Below are 20526 nucleotides of genomic sequence, written 5' to 3' on the forward strand. Positions count from 1 at the left end.
AGTACTTTGACTTTCATGCAGGCAATCACTTGCTCTGAGTGGGCGTCACCTTTTTTTCCCAATTCATCTCGGTGTGGAATGTCGTCATTTATATTTTGCCACTGATTATGTGACTAACTTTGTTGGTCGATGATGCGTCTTAAATTCATAACAGTAGAAGCACTAGAACCGGTTGGAACTAAAATCCATGTAACCTTGTGGGGTAGAGCATTGCGTAGTTATCTCAGACAGGAGTCAGTGTTCAGATGATAAATAATGAACAACCCCAGTGGCAAACAACCCATAAACATATTTCCTGGAAATCAGTGTTTCTTTCACTCCAAGTCTAATCCAACAAAAGCAATTGCTCCCCTGCTATGCAAATAGTGATCCATGTATGAGATTATAAAGTATTCATGCAGCTCATCAAATTCTGCCAGCAGTGTTGCCTGTTTTGCTCTGTGGAGACATTGATGGTGAACGGTTAAACTGGATAGATTTACAGCATTCTCATGCCTTTCTGTGTATTACCTAACCTCCATGTCTAATTTATAAATGTCCACCTCCTCCCCTGACTCTGTCTCTCACTCTCTCTCTCTCTCTCTTTAAGCCCTCTAAGTTTGCATAATTTTACTCACTACATCATTCACCATGCTGTGACCTGGAGTCTGGACCCACCCAGAGGCTCCTAGAAATATTACATTTAATTAAATTGTGTTATTGCACAAATATTATTTATTTAAATTCAGCACTAAATTGTCTCTAAACCATGTAATGGCTTTCCAGCTGCTTTGAAAGCCTCAGCAGTGCCATTAGAGGCTAATTCAAAAAACTCCATCTGAGTTCTACCCAGCAGACAACACTGATTCTCCTCATTTAAGATGCTTGCTGGAACAGTGAACCTCAGACATTATAGCCACTTAGAGCAAGATCGCTGCCATTAGTAAAAAGGGCAAAAAAGGTAGACTGGGAGCATTTTCCTCACTAATGATTTTTTCTTTTTTTTCTTTTTTTTTTATTGTAAACACTGACATTGAGGTCTGAAAGTAAATGCAACATGGAGAATGTGTCAAGGACAAAACAGCTGTGGCTCACTTACCTCTTAAGGAATAAATCAGAAAATATAACAATATTTACATCACAAATTCTAAAGGTTGATAATACTGTTTATAACAAAAGAAAAGATGTTTACTAGTGTTTACTGAGCAGCCCTGGGGTGCAGAAATAACATGAAAGTTGATAAAATGACATTTTCCTTTAATGGTTTGCCTGGTCAAACGAAGTTCAATGCCTGAGTTGCTATTCTTTGAAAAAGCAGAGGGCGCCATCAAGTGGTTACTCTTTGCTCTACATCTGGTAACTTGCTCTCTGTTGACTTGTTTATAAAAAGTCACAGAGTAAGTTCCTGCCTTCAGTTTTAATAACTGTTTAATTGTGTTTGTTTGTCATTTGGTTTCCATATAATAGTGTTAAGGATGAAAAAAAGTACATGGAATGTATAACATTCATTTATAATGGCATGCTTTTATTTTCTGCTGTGTATGAACAATCCCAACAGTTTTAACTCATAAAATTACTGAACACTGTAGACTTCACGACATGACTGTTTTACCTAGATATGCTGTAACACATTTCCCTCATTAGTGTTAATAACTTCGACTCAAACTTTGTGGAAGATCAAGATAAAAACTTTTTTTTTTACATTGAGTCAACCAAGAAAAATAAGTAATTTTAAAACAGTTGGTTGACACAAACTGAAATCAGACAGGTTTAGATTTTGCTGTCACATTCAACATCACCACTGTCCTTCTGGTAGAAGATTTCCACCATGAACTGAAGCTCTGTCTTGATGCTGCAGCCGTCTGCTCTCACTCTGACGTGATCCAGGATTTCTCTGAGATCTTCGGCTCCTCTCTCCCTGTTGATCAGAAGGACGGAGCAGCCGGAGGGACAGAGGAGCTGTTCTCTCTCCAGAGCCAGCAGGTCTGGAAGGTACTGCTGGGGATCGTGGTCCATTAGCACCAGGTTGAAGCCTTCACTGGTCTTTTGATCAGGCTCAAGAAATGAACGCAATGTTGGGATGGCCTCAGCTGAGCTAGAGGTCAACACCTGGAACTGAAGAGGAACAGAAAAGTGGAGGAGAGCAGGTTAAAATCTCTCAGTTACATTTTGGTTTCCAGTTTAGGGTCATTTCCTGTTTGTCTGCCGCGCTATCTTTTGAAAAGGCTGCGGTCATCATCCCTGGTTGTACCTGTGAATGTTTGAAGCCGCCCACCAGTATGATCTCCTCTCCCAGCTCTGCTGTGAGTGGGTCCAGCTCCACTGTGATCAGCCGGCCACCAGGGGGCAGCAGACGCAGCAGGCGGACTGAGCTGTAGCCACAGTGCGTCCCCAGCTCCAACACCCGGGAGGGACGAACACGCCTCACCACTTCATCCAGCGCCTCACCTGAGTTGACATAAACAAGCCTGGTATTCATTTCTCTGTTGGATTAGACCAGAGGAGTCTAGTTGGTGCATCATAAATAGACGCAGTTGTGCGATGGATGTGGATTTTAGAGCAGTATATGATGTATAATGCCTCTCTCTCTACTCAAGACTGGACTGACTCACAAATTATGTTGCATAATATTGCAATTGTGGTAAAACTTGTCATAGTCATTTCATGTTTGTGACTAATTAGAGATCATGAATGCCAACAAGATTGATTATTTAATGTAAATGTAGGAATTGTTAAACCGGGGGGATGGATTACAAAGTGGAGAATACAAGATGATAGACTGTGAACATGGAAGCAGCAGTTTCCTCATCTAACAAATTTCTATTGCACGTCCTGTGGGCAGAACAAAATAATTAGAATGAATTAGAGAATTGTCAGTGTTATTAATATTATTGATATCATGCATGGAAGTTAAGACTGATGGATATGGAGTAAGATGTAAAATCTCTGATGCACAGTCACTCTTCATTCCCTGATGCTAAAGCAAATCTCAATGTGAAGTAATGATTTGTGACTTTTTCACAAAGCATCACCAAATGAACATTTTTCTTCTACCTTAATTAACCACTGGTTCGACACATAGCCAGTGCATTAAAACAGTCACCACTGCACTTCTAAACACTGCCTGAGAAAATGTGTTATACTTTTCTGATTCATTTGAAAGTGAAACAGAGGAAGAAATGGACCATCAGTTCAACCCCACTGGCTAAAAACACAGGGGAACACTTTCAGGAAGCTTCATCAACATCAAACCCCTAATATCAGCAACATTAGCCTCATCCGTGCTACTCCTTAAATCCCTTATGTTCAGTTGGGAAGGCCCTGAACATTTCTGTAAAGCAAGGTTTAGATTTTTGCAACTTTCTCGAATGCTCCTGGTACCTGAAGGCATGTACCTGTCAACCGCTTGTGATCTGTACCTAAATTATAGCCTTTCGATTTAGACAACTTTAAAAGCTTCCTGTCCCTGAGACGTTCAACATCCAGACAGGTCACTCATTTCAGTTGTTAGTAGGTTAGTCCAAACCAATATTAAGACGTGTCTTAGCTCTTCTACTACTCTACAGCGATATCACAAAGACAGTTCCACGCCTTTTGGTACATTTGGTAAATAAAGTGATGCCAGCGCTTACTTACCAGTCTCCGGACCAATGCATAAGGAGGGGTGTGTGTCAGCATAAAGGTCAAAGGTCTCCAGGACGCTGTCAACTTTGCCATGGGTGCATTTGGAGAACACAAAGGCGTGGGTGCTCCTTACACACACTCTCCCACGCATCAACCTCAGTGCCCAGGCCAGAGCACGACGCCACAGCGCGGTAGCTTTAACACCATAACGGCTGAATACCGTGATGACAATAGCAGGAAGCAGGGGGGCAGAAACAGCAATCAGCCACATCTGAATGGCGGGAAAACAGTAAGAAACCTCAAAACCCGTGGATAAAACAGGCAGAAGCTGAGATCAGTTTATGGAAATTAGGCATTTGAGAGGGTTCAAATGCCTCTTTCCAAAATGAGATTTCGGAAAAGTGACATATCTGTTATTGTATTAGTACCATTTTGATCATCAATTTCAGCTTATTCATTATGTATCATGTTGGATCCAACCCCTGTTTCTTGGAATATTATTCCAGGAAAAAAAAAACCTCTAAAAACAACCTTTATTTTCAGCAGATTAATGTTGCCATAAATGATTAGATATATTGCAGTTCTTTTTTGTTAACAGGTCTGTGTTTCGGCATTTCACAAGTTCACACTTCACCATTTTACACCTCATTTTATTTACTTTAGACAGGTATATAGCATCAGTTGATACTGGGGAACCATAAAGCGTGTCGCTTGTAAAAATGAGACACATTGACTCACTCTGGCTCCCTCTGCTGGCTAAATGTGGTCAGTTGTTTCTATCAGTGAATCACTGCAGCAAGAGCTCTCCCTGAATGAATCTGCTGGCGTGTTGGAACAGGAGCCTGCAGACTTGGAATCAACTTTAAATATAATAAATACATCACTCGGAGATTTTGCCAAATTTTCTCACATGCAATTTCCTTTGCATATTAAAACATTATTTTGTGAGTTGAATGTAAATGCTTTTGGTTCCAGAATAATTTTACAGGCACTCCTGACTTTTGGTATCAAACCAAACACACTATGGAATAAGCTTGTCAAAAAAAAATTCAAAAGAGTAGAAAACAGACCCTTGACTGGATCTTGAAATAAATATAAAAATAACTGTATATAAATAACATATGTACTTATTGGTGTTTAGGTCCAAAATTTGAAGAATACAGACTATTGGTATTCTTATAGCTTATGAAAACATTGTAAACAAATGAAGAAAACTCACACAGAAGTAATAACACAACGGTAGAGGTACTTACCAGCTGGTCCAGGTTCAGACTGTGTCCTGTCAAACACAGGTGGGACTGTCACTCCCATAAGTCAAGCATGTGACCAACACATGAAAACCAGCAGGCCTACTGAAAAACAGACCATGATTTTCTCTTTGATAAAGCTCTTGTGGGGGGAAAAAAAATCAACGTGAAGGAAAACCACACTAAACTGTTTTTGGTATCCAGGAGGCAAGTGCCTGAGGAACAGCAGAGAGGCGTGGCAACTGCTGGAAAGCTCCTCCTGCTGCTTTTCAGAGGTACTGAATTTTTCCTCTAGAGGTCAGCAAAGATGTAAGAATATCATTAACCCTGTGAGCAGTTACTGGCTGTCTGCAGGCCCTGGAAATGTTTGGATTGGTATCATCTAACCTTAAGACTTCTTAAGCTATAGGATAGGCTACATCAACGACTAACCAATGGCCATTAAATGTGTTTTAAGGCTGTTAAAAAAAAAAGGATGGCAAATTTTAAAAAGGTTTCCCCACAGGTGGAGGGTAACCCAGCTGAACTGGTTTACCCAACATTATATTTGCAAAGAGTTTAATTCTTTTTAGACAAACAAAAATCACAGAAACCATCATTTGCACCAGAATCAAATTGATGAAAGAATAAGACACTGATTGAAAAATTTAAGTGCATTTTCCACATAGTATAATTTAGTTAACTGTTACCTGCCTCAATAACTAGAGGTCACAGGTCAACCTGTTTTGGTGCGTTTGTGGTCAGTCTGTCAGTTTGGCTGCTTCAAGTCAGCCAAGAACTGTTAGATTACTACCAGCATCAAAGCTGGTTTGAAAGCAAAATGAGAGCCTTAAAAATGGCTGGATAAATAGAAGCCAGTAGGAAATAATCAAATCATTACAATAAAAAAAAAAAAAAAAAAAAAGTTTTCATGCATTTTAAAAAGTTAAACTTGTCTGACATAACTGGCTGGCAAGAGACAAACACACTCAAATGATAAATGGAAAAAAAAGTAGCACAGCGTTTTCATTCATGCACAGCCATTTCTGATATTTCCATCCGGACCACATCAGACCAGGTCCAGATCAAAACCCTCTACATGTAGATGTGTCAAATCTGGACTAGATCAACAGGGAGAGTAGGGATGTCATACCAGAAATTCGCTGTTATGCTAGCTAACCCGGTTTTATGTTTTCTATGGTGAATTTTTATTTATTTATTTATCTATTTATTTTATTTATTATTATTAAATACGTCTTTTGTCTTTTGGGTTCAGCATTCCGACTAAACATTATAGTACGGACTGACCTCAAATGGACCCAGCAGACATTGGCTCTGATCCGGAGTTTCGTCATTTACTGGGGCCCCTCGTTTGGCTCCATGGGGTGTGGAGGAGAAATGACTCCAAGCGTGATGAAAGAGAAGATGTACGCTTTGGCAGAGCCAGGCAGGTAAGGGTTATATTAACACCCCTGTTCCCCAGTGTACATCCGAGTCAGCTAGCATCAGCTCCGCTAGCTTCCAGCCTGCACCCCGCTCCCCATTAGCCGTCAGGCAGTTTCCTGGTCGGCTAGCATCCAGTCCACAGTCTCCTTTTGGTAAAGTTCAGTTTAAAATGCGTTGAGGTTAAAAAATTAGTGCAAATTTTCAAATGTCTACTTTACTCTACTTTAACTACATTTAGTCCAGTTTTTAGATGTTAAAGTATTTTCAGCAGCACTCGGCTGAATGACTCCTGTCATGGTGCATCCTCAGCGTTAGCTCCGCCCCTCTCAAACGCCTCACACCGGCCTGTACCATCCATGGATGTATGGTACCAACAGAGTCAGAGTGTGTGCAGCATTATGAAGATGTACGGAAACAAACCGGCGTTCTGGTGTTGGATAGTATGTCGGTAAAATGCCCAGATACATATTAGGGTTATGGAAAAAATGTCATTTTTGAAGCTGAGCTATATTGTGCAGGGTGTCACAGTCCAGAGGGCAGGACCTTCTTCCTGTGTTTACATCCCTGCTTCAGTCAGACAATCTGACCAATAAGCAAAGTGGTTTGTAGTGATGCGTTTTGGTTCACTTGAACTTTTCTCTGTCTAAAAGCAAAAGACTGGCGTTGTTTCTGACATCTTCTCTTGTAGACATGGAGGTTTCTGGAAATAGGCGGTGTTTGGGCAAAGGTCCAGCAGTTCACATATCTGGTCGAGGCTGGTTCTGTTGTGAGGGGTGTTTGTGTGCAGGCTATTTCCAATTAACTATTAAGTTGAGAGAGTGAATTGGGATTTACAGTGTAGGCCGTGCAGCTCATCAACTCACTTAAACAATACGACTCACATTTTAAACTTTTTGTCTGCCACTACAGTTTACGTCCTTCATCTCTTTTCCCGCTTTTACACCTCTTCATACTACTTCAACTGCTTCTTCATGCAAATTCAAGCCGTCAGTGCGGTTTAGCTTCAGCTTCTGCAGAAGCAGCAAACCCACTGTAATTTCTTCAGAAGCTGAATTTTCTAGGTGACATTATAATACCCTTTTCTGGAAAAACCTGACCAGGAAGACAGCAACTATAATAATGATTCTAATAATAATACATTTTAGGCAAGAGCTTATAAGGAAATATTACCTTTGTGATGTTGGAACAGTCACACTTACAGTTGTTGCACGCTAACAATTACCTTGTGTTTCTCTTATAAAAAAAGACCAATTTTTTTTACATGCCTGACAGTGCATAGATACTAGGCTGATCCCAAAACCAATTCATTCAATGCAGCACAGTAAATATGTTAATCTACCCTACAGATCAATAAGTTATATGCTGTTATTCTGCTGTCTGTACTCACTGTTATATTATTTTTTTACCACTTGCTGAACCTCTCCCTGCTCGCTCTCGGGTCTCTGAAGCTGTGTAAATCTCCTGGTTGAAAAATACCACAATGCTTCAACCATCAGATGGTGCTGTGGGATCAAGAGGAGCCTACTTTCATGAGCTCTTTTAACTTTGTTTTTTCTTTTTCTTTTTTTTTTTTTTTTGGAGACCTCCAGGACAAGTTATGAAGTAAACATGAAATAAGATTTTACTTTTTTATTTTTATTTATTTTATTCAGTGTAATTCCTTATACGCTTGGTTAGTATTAAATATTTACTAGTCAATTTTTTTAATTGAGTCTTGAGTCTGGCTTTTCACCACATTTACGTTATTGATTTTCCAGTTCAGACTCAGAGGGACAATCTCAAGATCAGCAGGGTCTGTGTGATCTCATTCAGGAGAAAACAAACCAAAACTTTAAGACCATCACTTCAGACACGTCATCAGCTGTTTGATTAATTAATGAAATGTAAATACTTGAAATCTCCCATTGCTATCCCTATTCAAATCCAACTGAAGCTCTCAGTAGAGCTCAGTGGTCTTTACTGAACCAGGTTATAATGTATAACCCATTATACCATGATATTTCATGAGATGTGTGTATCTAGCCTCCTATATTAAGTTATAAGATCACAAATTCAAAGAGATCACTTTGATTTATTGATTTGCAGCAGCACAGGAAATGGACCACAGAGGGAGACAGGAACAGGAAACATTAATGAGCCTCATACATTATAATACAGTTTCCAGATATTCCTGAGCAAACACATGAAATACACTGTTTACAAGAGAAAATGTATTATAATGTGAATATACAGCAAACATGTGCATTATCGTGTTTATTCATCAGAAATTGACAGATCCACTGCGCCTCCTCTTACAGTCGGTTCGACCCGCCCCGCTGTCACCAGGAGTGACCCCCAGCAGCACTATCACACCAGCAAGGCATAGAGGAGGGTGGCGCAGCAAATGTAGAAGGTCCAGCGGAGATGCTGCAGCAGCTCAGGTTCCTGCTGCTTGATGGACACCAGGAAGACGAACAGAGCGCCGGCACAGAGAGCGATTGCTGGAAGGTAGGAAGTAGATTAAAATGAGAGGAGGGTAACTTAACACCAGGGTGAAATGCAGTGTTTCACCTTTGTAACAGTGTACACCTGTGCATCACTGCAGCATAGCAACAAGTTAAACCACAAACAAAGTTGTTAGTTACACTTTAATATCACTTATTTGACCTTTTCTTCCACATCTTAAACTGTAGGTCTGAGTCTGGCTAATTAAACCCTTTATGAACTTCCTAATGTCAAAGTGCCATTGAGCAAGGCATTTAACCACTAACCCTTAAACTTTAGTGGTCCTATTCAGGAGCTACAAGGGTCTAGCTGGAAGTGCTATGACACAGAACATGAGGCATTCACATTTTATCTTTAAATGGGAATTTTAACCGTTTCTCAATCTCATTTTTTCACAATTTTTAAATATAAAAATAACAACCTAAACCTCAAAGTTAGACCAACTGCATTTAGAAGAAACCAGGTTGTAAAATATGATTATCAAAGACACAACACAAAGAGAACACCCCACTCACACCATTCACTGACCTCCTCAAGATCCACATTTTTTGTGCTAATCTGCTGTTTGCTGCATGTAAAGCAACAAGTGAAGGACTCTGTTTGTTCTGTGGAGTTCTCGTGCCGTATTTTGAATAACGGGCATGATGGATTTGCCGAAGAAGTATACGTCCAATGATCTTTGCTTGTTAAAAATTGTACAGCTTTAGTCAGTTCTACCAGAGATGAAGTTGAGGATCAGAGCAGCGATGGCCGTCCTCCTTCCGGTCAGAGCAGGCCTGAGAGTGAGCAGAGCACTCAGAGTCAGGAGGCTGGACGCAGACATAAACATCCAGGATAAATTGTAGTTTACTTCAAGTAGAAGATTAAAAAGACGGATTAACCTCCTGGGGGCCCCTCTTGACCCCGACTGTGCATGTCAGTTTCATTATTTCCCCTGGCACCCAGAAACCAACCAGTGCTCTATAATTGGTCTTACAGAGGACTGGTTGAATTTCACTGGTTCAAATAAATGTGAAGATTCATAGTTTTCTGTGATAGTAAATCTAACTATTGTGTTTTGAAACTAGTGGTCAGCCAACAAAAGGAATTTGGATATGCTGACTTGGGCTTCGGGGAATAATCATGGGCAATTTTCCAATATTTGACAATTTATAAAAGCAAATCCATCAATTATGAAAGAAAAACAACTGTCAGACACTGAAAATTATTGAAATTATTGAAAATAAAAGTAATTGTTGGCTACAGCCTTACAATTCTCCTATGGTGAAATAATACAAACACAAGGAGGTTTTCTGTGTGTTAATCGCTTGAAACACAGAAAAAAAGCCTAGTTTACGACGCTGACTCAGCTTTGATCAGTCTACAATGTTTGTTAGCCTTCACTTTGAACTGAACAACAGTATGTCAGCATGCATCCGATTAGCATGTTAAGATGCCAACAGTTAGCATCTTCTCAATGTTAACTTGCAGCATTTAGCACATAACATCAACTGCCCTATGATTAGCTTTTAAACATGCTCACATATAGCCTCTCAACACCTCTTATATTCAGGTGTTAAGTTTGTTAGCAGCATGTTGATACTGTGTGCAGATATCATGTTATGGTTATCATGTAACATTTGAGTTGCACCACGTTGTGATGAAGACCATATAATACGGTGCGCACACTCATTTTAACACAACCACTAACATATACCTAGCAAAATATATCCAGCCTATATTTGGGCCACATGCTTGCTTTCCTCTGGCCCAGTATATTCCCTGTTACATGGCAGGAATCTGGCCCATTTACAGCTTGATTGTAAGATGCTACTTCCACATTTGGACCAATTCTTGTGCACACACATAACATCCTCTGGCTGTCAGTCAATACCGGAGGATAGCAACCAGAATCTGCCCTGATGTAGAAGCGTATGGACCACAGCTTGACCAAGGACCCAGGCAAATTATGGGCCACAAATAGTTCTTCTTATTTTTATTTATTTTTTTTAAATAGGGTATTTACATTCTACATTTATGCACTGATTGTTTACATGGCTGTATCTTGCCTTGTTTTTTTTGCACTGTTTTGTTTTTGGGTTGGGGTTATGAATAAATAAATACTCAGTTAAACAAAACTCCTGTAGAGTATACATTTTGTAAACAAATGATGGCATCATGGCTGCTCACCCAGCCAGGCTGGAGGCGTGGTGCAGCTGGAGAAGCCTTTGTAGGCCCTGCAGAGGGCGAACAGTCCCTCGCTGGCCCCCTCAGTCTGAACCAGCCACTCAGGCGAACAGAGACTCATTGTATACAGCCCAAACTCCGCAGATAACAGGGTTTTCAGCACAGACACTGGATTCCTCATGTTACCCTCCCACACACACACACACAGAAACACTGTGTCTCTTCAGTGTGTCTGATGGTTCATTAATTCTTCATCGCAGAGGAAGCTGCAGTCGTGTGGAGCTGCTGGAGTTTGGCGCTCCAGGAGATTTTTAGTTGAAATGACTAAACTGATTTTGCTGAAAAAGTATCTCCCTCAACATCCATGGGCAAAAAAAAGCCTTTGAGCCAGGTACATCATCCTCAGGAAACTGTTGTACTGTTCACAAGCAGGTGTGACTCTACAAAGAGAAGCAAAGTGAATGCATTCATCCTTTCCCTGACTACTAACATACACGATGTGACCGGGTCTGTATATATGTTTCCGCTGACAAACACTGGCCTCTGTTGTGCCACAGTGGATACAGTTGGTGTAATATAGCAAAGCAAATGCAACCCGTTTGCTTTTATTGTGAAGCTAATGTTGACCAGCAGGTTGCCAAGTTGAGTCCAGGCTCAGTAATTACCACGCTTTTGTGTGTTGAATGCTTTAGTTCGTGTCTTTTTGAATGGACATTCCACTGACTGGAAACACAGCAGAGGAAAATTATATCTGAGTTATATCTGAGAATCAGGAGGTTTAGAGCTTTAAAAAAGTGTGTGAACCAGCACTACAAAGGTCCCAACGGTAAGATGGTGTATTTCAAAGGGTTATCCTGGTTTGGTCTTGGCCTCTCAGTTCCACCGGAGGGAAATCTCATTTAAGACAATACTGTTATTTCAATTCTGTGGCAACTTTGTGCATCATCAGTTATAGCACTTTCTTTTTAATGACATTTTTACCCATCAATCTTTGTTCAGACCCTCACCTACGTAAGTAATAGTAATAAGTTTCATCTGCAGGGGGTCGGGGCTCAGCCTTAAAGAAAGGGTGAGGAGCTCGGAGTAGAGTCGCTGCTCCTTCATGTTGATGGGATTGGGCTTCTGGTAAAGATGCCGTCTTGGCACCTTCCTTTGGAGGTTGTTTGGGCACATCCAACTGGGAGAAGACCTGGAGCAGACCCAGAACTTGCTGGAGGGATTCCATATCCCATCTGACCTGGGAACGCTTTGGGATGCCCCAGGAGGAGCTGGAAAGCGTTGCTGGAGAGAGAGGGACTGTCTGGAATACCTTGCTCAGCCTGCTGCCACCGCAACCGACCCCACATAAGCAGAAGAAAATGGATGGATGGATTTTTAACAATCACGTGGGTGTAAAAGTGTTCATACCTGTTCCAAATGACCACATGACAAAGCATAGCAAAAAAAAAAAAACATGCCTATGCAGAGAGGGAAGACGTAGTGAAATGTACAAAGACTGTTGGACAGTCTTTCCTGAAGGCAGGCATGGTGTTCAACTGTCCACATACTTAGACACAGTATGATAGGAAATAAGAGAGCAATGCACCAGAGGTCCCTGGCCGGACTCAAACCAGAGACGCTAAGCCACAGGGGTGCCTTGTGTCCAAATACTTCTTTCCATACAGAGTAGCTCATTGGCTGCAGCCAGATGAGAACAATGACTTGATGGGGCTGTGGCATTCATGTTTTTTCTCTCTGGCCAGATTAGGACATCTCAGCTGCACACTCATGTTAGCATATTAGCATGCTACAATCTCTTTTTCACACACTCTATCCTCAGCTGACCACCACATGGCACATGGCAATCTCTGTGTCTCTGTATGTGTGTATGTGTGTGTTTCCCATGAGTTGGGGTGAAGTGTAGTGGGGTTTGGTTAGGGCTGACCAGTGTGCCAAAGCAAACTCACCTGTCACCAGCAGGCTATAGTCAGTCAGAGAAATGTGCAGTTTGACTGACGAGAGCAAACAGTCAGTGAGCCTGCGGCTTCGCGTCTCTCCGGGAGTATTTCCTCTCTGTTGGGTGGAACTTTATCATCCTGCTCTGGCTGGAAATTCATGTGGACCTGTGCCCATAATTCCCATCATGGCAAACGTAATGCAAATGTTAAAGAACCCACATCCTCCTGTTCTGTCACAGCGAGGAGGAAAAGGAATGAAATATGGGTTTAGGTCGACTGTATTTGCACATGTACTATAAATTATCCTAAACTGATTAAGTGGTGGAAGCAAATTTCCAATGTTTATGTATGAAAGAGAATTCATATAATTAAAAGTCCCATGTAATGGGAATGTGTATATATATATGATAGGCCTGAAGCTGTGATGCTCAGCATCAGACATTCAGCTTCTTCGTACTGACTGTGTACAATAAGAAATGTTTTTGGGCCCATGTGCCTCTCATAATCCTGCAGTTCCCCCTGTGCCCACTGCACCACAAACACCTCACTAAACTCCACCTATTGATAGAAATACGTGTAAGTTGATTCATCATTACATGTGCAATAAAACTAACAAACGAGTGAGTGAGGGAACAACAGGCTCACACACGTTCTGATGAGGCAAATCAGGCAGAACAAACACCTGTGTGTTTGTACCATGCTTGTGGAGAGACCTGAGGATGCTGCTATTTTTTTCCTCCATCTCTGCAGTTACATGTGTCACGGACAGTGTTGAGACATGTCCAAGAAAACCAACAACACAAAGCCATGTGGTATTTGTTGTTGCCCCTGTGGAGCAGGCTTGTTTTGACGCGTGAGGACGATTCCAGTTTTGATTTGCATTCCAAAACTGAAAGAGTCCCCGAATGGTGTGGATAAGACGGTCTCAAAATAAGAGGACAAGAACACAGATTTCAGATCGGAATGTGATACAGGTTAATCTTAATCTTGTCTTTGTTCATCACCTTGCAAAAAGATTAATGTAATGTACAGACAAATGTAAACACACGGCTGGAAGGAGACAGATCAAGCCTGAAAAAAAACACACCCTCAGACTCACATGCACAGGACCATGCATACATGTATTATATGTAGTTTTATCTGATGGGAGCAACAAGTCTTATAACCTGAACAACCATATAAGGCGTTTTCAGCAGGCATCCCAGACCTTGGTTGTCTTAACTACGGCCATGGCTTGGTTAGGTTTAGGAAAAGATTCTGGATTGGATTAAAATAAGTACTATAATAACAATGGATGCTCATGGATAAAAGAAACAACATCCACTGCGACTTTCACATGGGAATCGAGCACTGCTTTCCTGTGTCATATTCCTGTGTTTTCCTTTTCCCCTGTCATAACTACTACGTCCACTAGATGTCGCCTAGCAACAAAACCTAACTGTAGGTCATAATCACCCGCTGCACAGACGACCTGTGCGCTCGTTTTTTTCAGGACAGTCTCGATGGGAGTGGGGGTGTCGTGGTGGCAGAGCCAATATTACATTGTACCAAGTCTGCAACAGCCAAAGATACCGACAAGGAACGATTAATTACACTATTAAGTCCTAAATTTAGCCTCTAATGCCAGGTTTGGCCCTGGGCTGATGTTGCACAGTCATGATTGATGAATACTACATCAGAAGCTCTGCTAAATGGTGTAAATGTGCTTCACTTTTCTTGGGAGTTAAAGTTCATTTCTGCTCTCTGCACACTGGACTCAAATATTGTGACATTTAGGAGCCTGTTGGCATTTGGCAGCAGTCCTCCTGCTAGCAGGAGTCTCCCATCATGCCTCTGTGCTTCTGCTGAAATAGATTAAAAGTTCAGATAGCTATTCAGAGTTTTCTGCTGAACACGCAGAAAGCATGTGTGAACCTGAACCTGTGAGGAGTACAAGTGAAAGCCAGAGTTTTCACGTCTGCTGAGGTTGTGAGTAATTTTAAAACCAATTTTTTTCCAAAGTACAAAGAAGCCAACACACACTCTCAAAGTCTTTTAATCAAGTGCATAATCAGGCCCCATCTGAGGCTGTCATGTTTCAGTTCAGCCAATCCGACACAAGATGATGCAATTTCAGGGTTTCATGCAATATTTATAGTCAGAGTGGGAGGATGGCATGAGAGGAGTTTACACACTTGAAGCAGAGACGACAAATGAGGGTCACATCAGCGGCATCGTCTGGTAACTGTGGTCAAAGCTGAGATAAGGTTATCACAGAGTTTTAATTTAATAAAAAATTAATTATTAAGCCAGTTTTAAATCAAACCCCATCCATGATTGGTCCAGAAGGATTGTGAAAGTAATAGACTTGTCTCTCCATTTCGTATTTCCCTAAACATGTGGTTTGCTGGTGTTTAATGAGCATTACAACCTCACTACTGAAAATATACAGAACTTTACACAACATGAACTGGGGACAACACCTTAGTAACTTTATACAAATCTTAGAAATACCATAATCATTGCTTGATATAAAGTCCCTTAATACTCAAACTTTAATGTCTCAGTTTTCCCTTAGCCTAAGTTAAGTTAATAAAGTCCTTGTTATTACTTTTAGAGCAGACTAAGGAGCATTACTTTAGTTCAGTTAATGTAGCCCTCATAGTCATCCAGTGCGCATTTCACTTAATGTAATCTTATTACAACTTGTTTAAGGGCATTTTTAAATGAAGGGCTCTGTATCCTTGTAAACTGTTCCACCTCCTCCTCAGGTCCTCTGTCTGGCAGGAAGTGAATTCGTTCTCAGCGTAATGAGACGAAGCAGAAGTAAAGAGCGACCCTCCATCCATCCATACCTCAGCATAAAAACCAAAGGTTTGTCTTTTATGAGCTGAAAGCACTTCAACTTTTTACTGCACCACCTAAAGTCCCAGCCTCTGATGTGTCCAGACAGAGCGAGAGTGTGTATGTGTGTGTGTGTGTGTGTGTGTGTGTCTGAGCTGCAGTTGAACTCTCAGGTTTACACGTCACCAGACTGTCTGCAGCTGCTGACGTCTGCTGCTTCGAATCATCCTGTGTTAAATCTGCTAAATCTGTCTGACAGAAGCTTCTATATTTACTGCATTCAAACTTTATGATGCTTGCACTGAGCTGAATAGTCAAACTCAACTTTTGTTATGACTGCATCATTCTATCAAACAGAAATATTAAACACCTTTGGTACCTCTTTCTGATAAGGCACCATTTGTAGAGGCTTCATGAGCTGTGATTAATTGCTTTGTTTATGGTTAATAAATCATTTCCTAATGCTTCATAGACCGGTTAAAAGAAAAACAATTCTGTGAACAGATTGTGGACAATCCTCCTCCAGCACTTTGTCTTTTAATTAAGGAGACGTCTGCATTCTGGAAAAGAGCTGCAGGACAATTGGACCAAACTCCATTTATAAACTATTAACATTTTCAATGTATTTGCAACTTGACAAATACATTATCAACATGCCCTCATTATGATGATAAAGGTATGGCTATAACAAATTACACTGAGATCTGGGGGTCAGAGGAGAATCGCTTGACTGGGAGCCAGTTTGGGAAATTATCTGTAATTTATCCAAAAATCCAAATCACCAGTTGATTCACCTCAAATTTATCAGTTGCTGTTTTGAGATAAATTATGAGGAAGAAATTGTGATGTTCCCATAGGACTCCATAGCCATGATACAGGACTAAAACCATTTCTTAAAAGCTGCTCTCTGCACATTTTCAATCATCTCTACCTGTGAGATGACGGATGACCATCAGTCCATTTGCTTTGTAGTAAACATATGTGCTATCATCTGATTGAATATGTGGACAAACCACATGCAGCAAAAGCATGTTGTGTCATCACCTGCACAGATTCTGTCTGACCACAGATTTTTTTTACCTTATCATTTCCCCTTCAGGTAATCTTGTTTCCTCCCACAGTGGCTGATTTTGGACACTTCCTGTGGTTGACAGCGTGTCCTTTAACAAATCCCTGCAAACCTGGACCGTGATCCCGGTGGTCAGGCAGTGAGCTCATCTGCTGTCCTCTGTGTCGGTGTAATTGCAGCCTGTAACCCCTCATCGGGGTTTGGTCTCTGTGTGGCGGAGCAGTCTGACTGTTCTTGAGGAAAGACTAAATCACAGACTTCCCTCGATCACACAAACAGCTCGCTCTGTCACGTTTCAGTCGTTCATTAGTTCAGACTGAGGAGTGATAGGTGGACATAGCCTCACTTACAGGTTTCTGAAGAGCAAGTTTGAAGCTTAGAGTGAGCTGCTCCACCGTTGCCATCTAGGCAGTGCGTGACTCTGCCCCTCCCTCCTGGTTAATCCAGAAATGGACAAAGAGGTGGTGCATGAGGAAGTCTCAGGTCTCAGGACCTGAGACTTCGGTGCATGACGGTTTGTGACAAGTATACGCTCACCAACCTGTCACTCAAAGAGGCCACGCCCTCAATTCTACATAACTTTAAGCCTTAATAAAATGTAAACAGGTGAAAAATACACCCCCTAAAAATACACCCCCTGTACAGTTGTCATGAAGGAGGAAATTAGCTATGTATCAGGCTGTATATTGTTTTCTTTTTTATTTATTTCTGCTGTAAAGTTGGACATTTTAACATGGGAGTCTATGAGGATTGTCTCACTGTTGGAGCCAGACTCTAGTGGTCATTAGAGGAACTGCAGTTTTTGGCTTCATTCTTCAGCCTCAGTGGTTGCTGCTTGGTTGTTGCGCTAGTTCAGCTCCAACCATGACCCTCCCCTTGTAGGGCATAGTGGTCCCTTGAGACCTCAGGCATTTAAAACATTGTGGAGCAATTAACTTCTGCAAAGAGGAATCGTACAGACAATAATAACTTTTATTTGGATCTCATGAGGTTTGTCCTTATTTAGTTTCATTCTTGAGGCTGCTGTGAAGTTTTTGTGTGTGTGTGTGTGTGTGTGTGTGTGTTTGTTCGACCATTGAGAGGTACTGTGCAGCCAACGTGTCATTTACACCTTGAAGTATGTTCATATGTGAAAAAAAAAAAAAAAATCCCCTGATAAAGCCCCATAATTTATGTCTGGTGAGTGTTTGTACCTTGTGCTTCTGATGTTGTGTGTTGAGCAGCAGCAGCAGCAGGAGGAGGAGGCTGAATCTGAGTGAAGGCAAAACATCTATCAAAGTGAAAAGGCTCCCTGTCCCTGAGCGTACAGTAGTAATCATTTTAAGAGCTGGTGTGACTTTATAGAGGAAACAGTGGTTAGAAAAGTAGCTTTGATGTTTGTTATTGGGTTTGAGTAGTCAGAGTTCTCTGCTGCCTTCATCCTTCATCTCCCTCCTCCCTGCCTCTCTCTCACATTTAGACTGTTTATAGACTTTTTATATTCAGGAGCCTGAGAGGTGAACAGGAAAGTTAGAGGAAAAAAAAAACAGTTTGAAGTTACTTAAAATCAAAAGTGAAGATATAAAAAGATAAAATGTCCATATTTGAATTATACTTTCAAATATCTGGCCTGTTTGTTTCACTCAGGTCAGTTTTATAATGAATTTCACCTGAATGACATGAAAAGCTCATTTAACTCTTTAAGTCTATCATTACAGATGAAACTGGATCAGACCCAGTTGGCTTAAAAAGTTAAGGCAGGTAATCAGATACCAGTGTGGGTGATTAGGGGGAATCAGGAGCAGGTATGCAGGCAGGTACTGATCAGGTGACTGAGGATGGGCCCCTGGGCACAGAGATGTAAAAGGCCCCTCACCCCTCCTATATAAGAGCAAAAGCCACAGATGCTGAGAGACATCTTTGTGGTTGTTTTGTGTCTAGATAAAATCATTGCTCTTTCATTTAATCGTTTCCAAACTTGGTAAACTGTTGTTGTTTTTATTGTCTACAATAATTCCCCTGTTGTCAGATTCTCATAGATTTATGTCCACTGAACTGTCCCCCTCAAGAAAACTTAATCTTGCAGCCAGAAGAAACACTGAACATAATAAACTTAATAAAACAGAACATACAGTATAATCATGTTATAAAAATATGCTGAATTCAAGCATCAACTTTGAGGGCCAACACTGAAGAGCCAAAAAACTGGCCACTGAGTCAGTCCCCATAGACTCCCATGTTAAAATATCAAACTTTACAGCCGAAATAAACATGCTTACAGCCTGGTACAAAATAATGTATAACTCACCTGTTTACATTTTATTAAGGCTTAAAGTTATGTAGAATTGAGGTCATGCCCTCTTTGAGTGACATGTGGTGAGCGTATGTTTGCCACAAACCGTCATGCACCGAAGTCTCAGCTCCACACACGCCCCACCTCTTTGACCATTCCTGGATTAACTTGGAGTTAAGTGGGGTCATGCACTGCCAAGATGGCAATGGTGAGCAGCTCGCTCTGAACTTTAAAACTGCTCTTTAGACACTTGAGGGTGATGTCACAGAGGCTGCGTCGATCTTTATATACAGACAAAGTCTAAAAGCCACATAGAGAACCCATAAAACACTATGTACATTATTTGACAACATGAAATAAAACCAGCTGTAAATCCAGACACAACTGTTCAATCATTAAAGGTTAAAACACACATAGGGGCTACAAAAGCTGACTCATCCGGATCAATGAGCAGTTTGAATATCACTGCTGCCATCCACCAATCAGCCAGTCAGCTGTGTTTTCTATGTGGATCCTTACAAAATTCTACACCTTTTCAGTTAAGCTATAAATAAAACATTTAGAGGCGTGTGCAGCCTCGGATATGATAACTGTGAGTGCTTCGACCATATGAGGCCAAGCAGGATCGTTTTTCTTTCATTTCTTGTTTGAGGGTGTGACGTGGCACTGAGACTGCAGCAGCTCTCATGGTGTTTAATAGTGCTGCTCCTTGAGCCTGAACTGTCTGCAGGCATGTGGTGTCAGTACAGTCATTCTGTGGTCTGTCATATCTCAACGTGGTTGAACCTGCAGAGGAAAATAAATATGTATAATTGCAACTCTGTAAAACTTGTTAGCTCAAATACAGAGAGACAACTGCCACGTTTACAGAGAGAGGGTGGGTGGGTGAGTGAGCGAGGAGGGGTGAGGAAAAAAAAGGGTGTGAGAAGGAAGGGGAGAAATAAAAGAGACAGAATAAGCAGACACTGAGGAAAGAAAGAGGCTGGGTGAAGGAGAGAATAAATGATGTAGGAGGAGGAAAGAGAGAGTCTCACGGTATAATGATCTCACCTCCTCCCACCTCTCCTTCCTCCTTTTCTCCTCCTCCTGCTCTTTTGCTCTCCATCCTCGACTGTGGCTTCCAGGCAGAATGGAAAACGCCACGTTGCATAGCAGCTTTTTCCCCCTCCCTCTCCCTCCCTTCCTCTCATCCAGCTGTTCTTCGCATCTGCTCTGCACTGTGGGAACAGACAGGAGCAATCTACACCCCCCCCCCCCCAAAAAAAAAAAAAATATATAAGAAAGACAAACAAGAAGACCAAACCCAGAGTGAGAAGCGTGAGGAATGGATTTGGAGTTCTGTTGGTTCTGTCTGTCAGCAGATGGCAGGTGTGTTGAGAAGTGAATCACGAATCTGGGCTGTGATGAAGTGAACGTTCCACAGGCTGAAAGTTTCCCCACAGGACTGAATGTTTTCGCTGAATTACAGGAACTCAGAGCTGCAACACGTTTATGAGTAAT

The 20526-nt window shown here is 41.3% G+C and overlaps 1 protein-coding gene and 1 long non-coding RNA gene across 4 annotated transcripts; one reads left to right on the top strand and one right to left on the bottom strand.

Annotated features, from left to right (window-relative positions):
• Positions 1 to 1483: 1483 nt before the first annotated feature.
• Positions 1484 to 5143, bottom strand: LOC139606150 (transmembrane O-methyltransferase homolog). 3 transcript variants are annotated; one of them, XM_071458181.1, is made up of 5 exons: positions 5039 to 5143; positions 4857 to 4955; positions 3616 to 3874; positions 2231 to 2427; positions 1484 to 2094 (listed from the first exon to the last, which is right to left on the bottom strand). In XM_071458181.1, exons 3-5 carry the CDS (start codon positions 3872 to 3874, stop codon positions 1750 to 1752), a joined length of 801 nt encoding a protein of 266 aa, XP_071314282.1. In that variant the 5' UTR covers positions 4857 to 4955; positions 5039 to 5143; the 3' UTR covers positions 1484 to 1749. The 3 variants fall into 3 exon arrangements, with proteins under 3 accessions (XP_071314282.1, XP_071314281.1, XP_071314280.1); XM_071458180.1 differs by lacking the exon at positions 5039 to 5143 and adding an exon at positions 4342 to 4452 and having other exon boundaries at positions 4857 to 4995; XM_071458179.1 differs by lacking the exon at positions 5039 to 5143 and adding an exon at positions 4342 to 4463 and having other exon boundaries at positions 4857 to 4995.
• A 999-nt stretch (positions 5144 to 6142) lies between these two features.
• On the top strand, positions 6143 to 16360 carry LOC139606151 (uncharacterized). The gene is made up of 3 exons (XR_011684558.1): positions 6143 to 6280; positions 8573 to 8762; positions 15613 to 16360. It is a non-coding gene; the product is annotated as an uncharacterized lncRNA (long non-coding RNA).
• Positions 16361 to 20526: the final 4166 nt, after the last annotated feature.

This window comes from Trachinotus anak, unplaced genomic scaffold (genome assembly GCF_046630095.1).
Source record: "Trachinotus anak isolate AG129_WGS33_773 ecotype Australia unplaced genomic scaffold, CSIRO_AGI_Tana_v1 ptg000021l, whole genome shotgun sequence".
NCBI lineage: Eukaryota > Metazoa > Chordata > Actinopteri > Carangiformes > Carangidae > Trachinotus > Trachinotus anak.

Excerpts from the sequence above, each read along its gene's own strand:
- LOC139606150 (XM_071458181.1), bottom strand. The coding sequence starts at position 3,874 with ATGTGGCTGATTGCTGTTTCTGCCCCCCTGCTTCCTGCTATTGTCATC. Across the intron at positions 2,428-3,615 it reads ATGCATTGGTCCGGAGACTG|GTGAGGCGCTGGATGAAGTG; the intron begins GTAAGTAAGCGC and ends ATGTCAACTCAG. Across the intron at positions 2,095-2,230 it reads GCGGCTTCAAACATTCACAG|TTCCAGGTGTTGACCTCTAG; the intron begins GTACAACCAGGG and ends GTTCCTCTTCAG.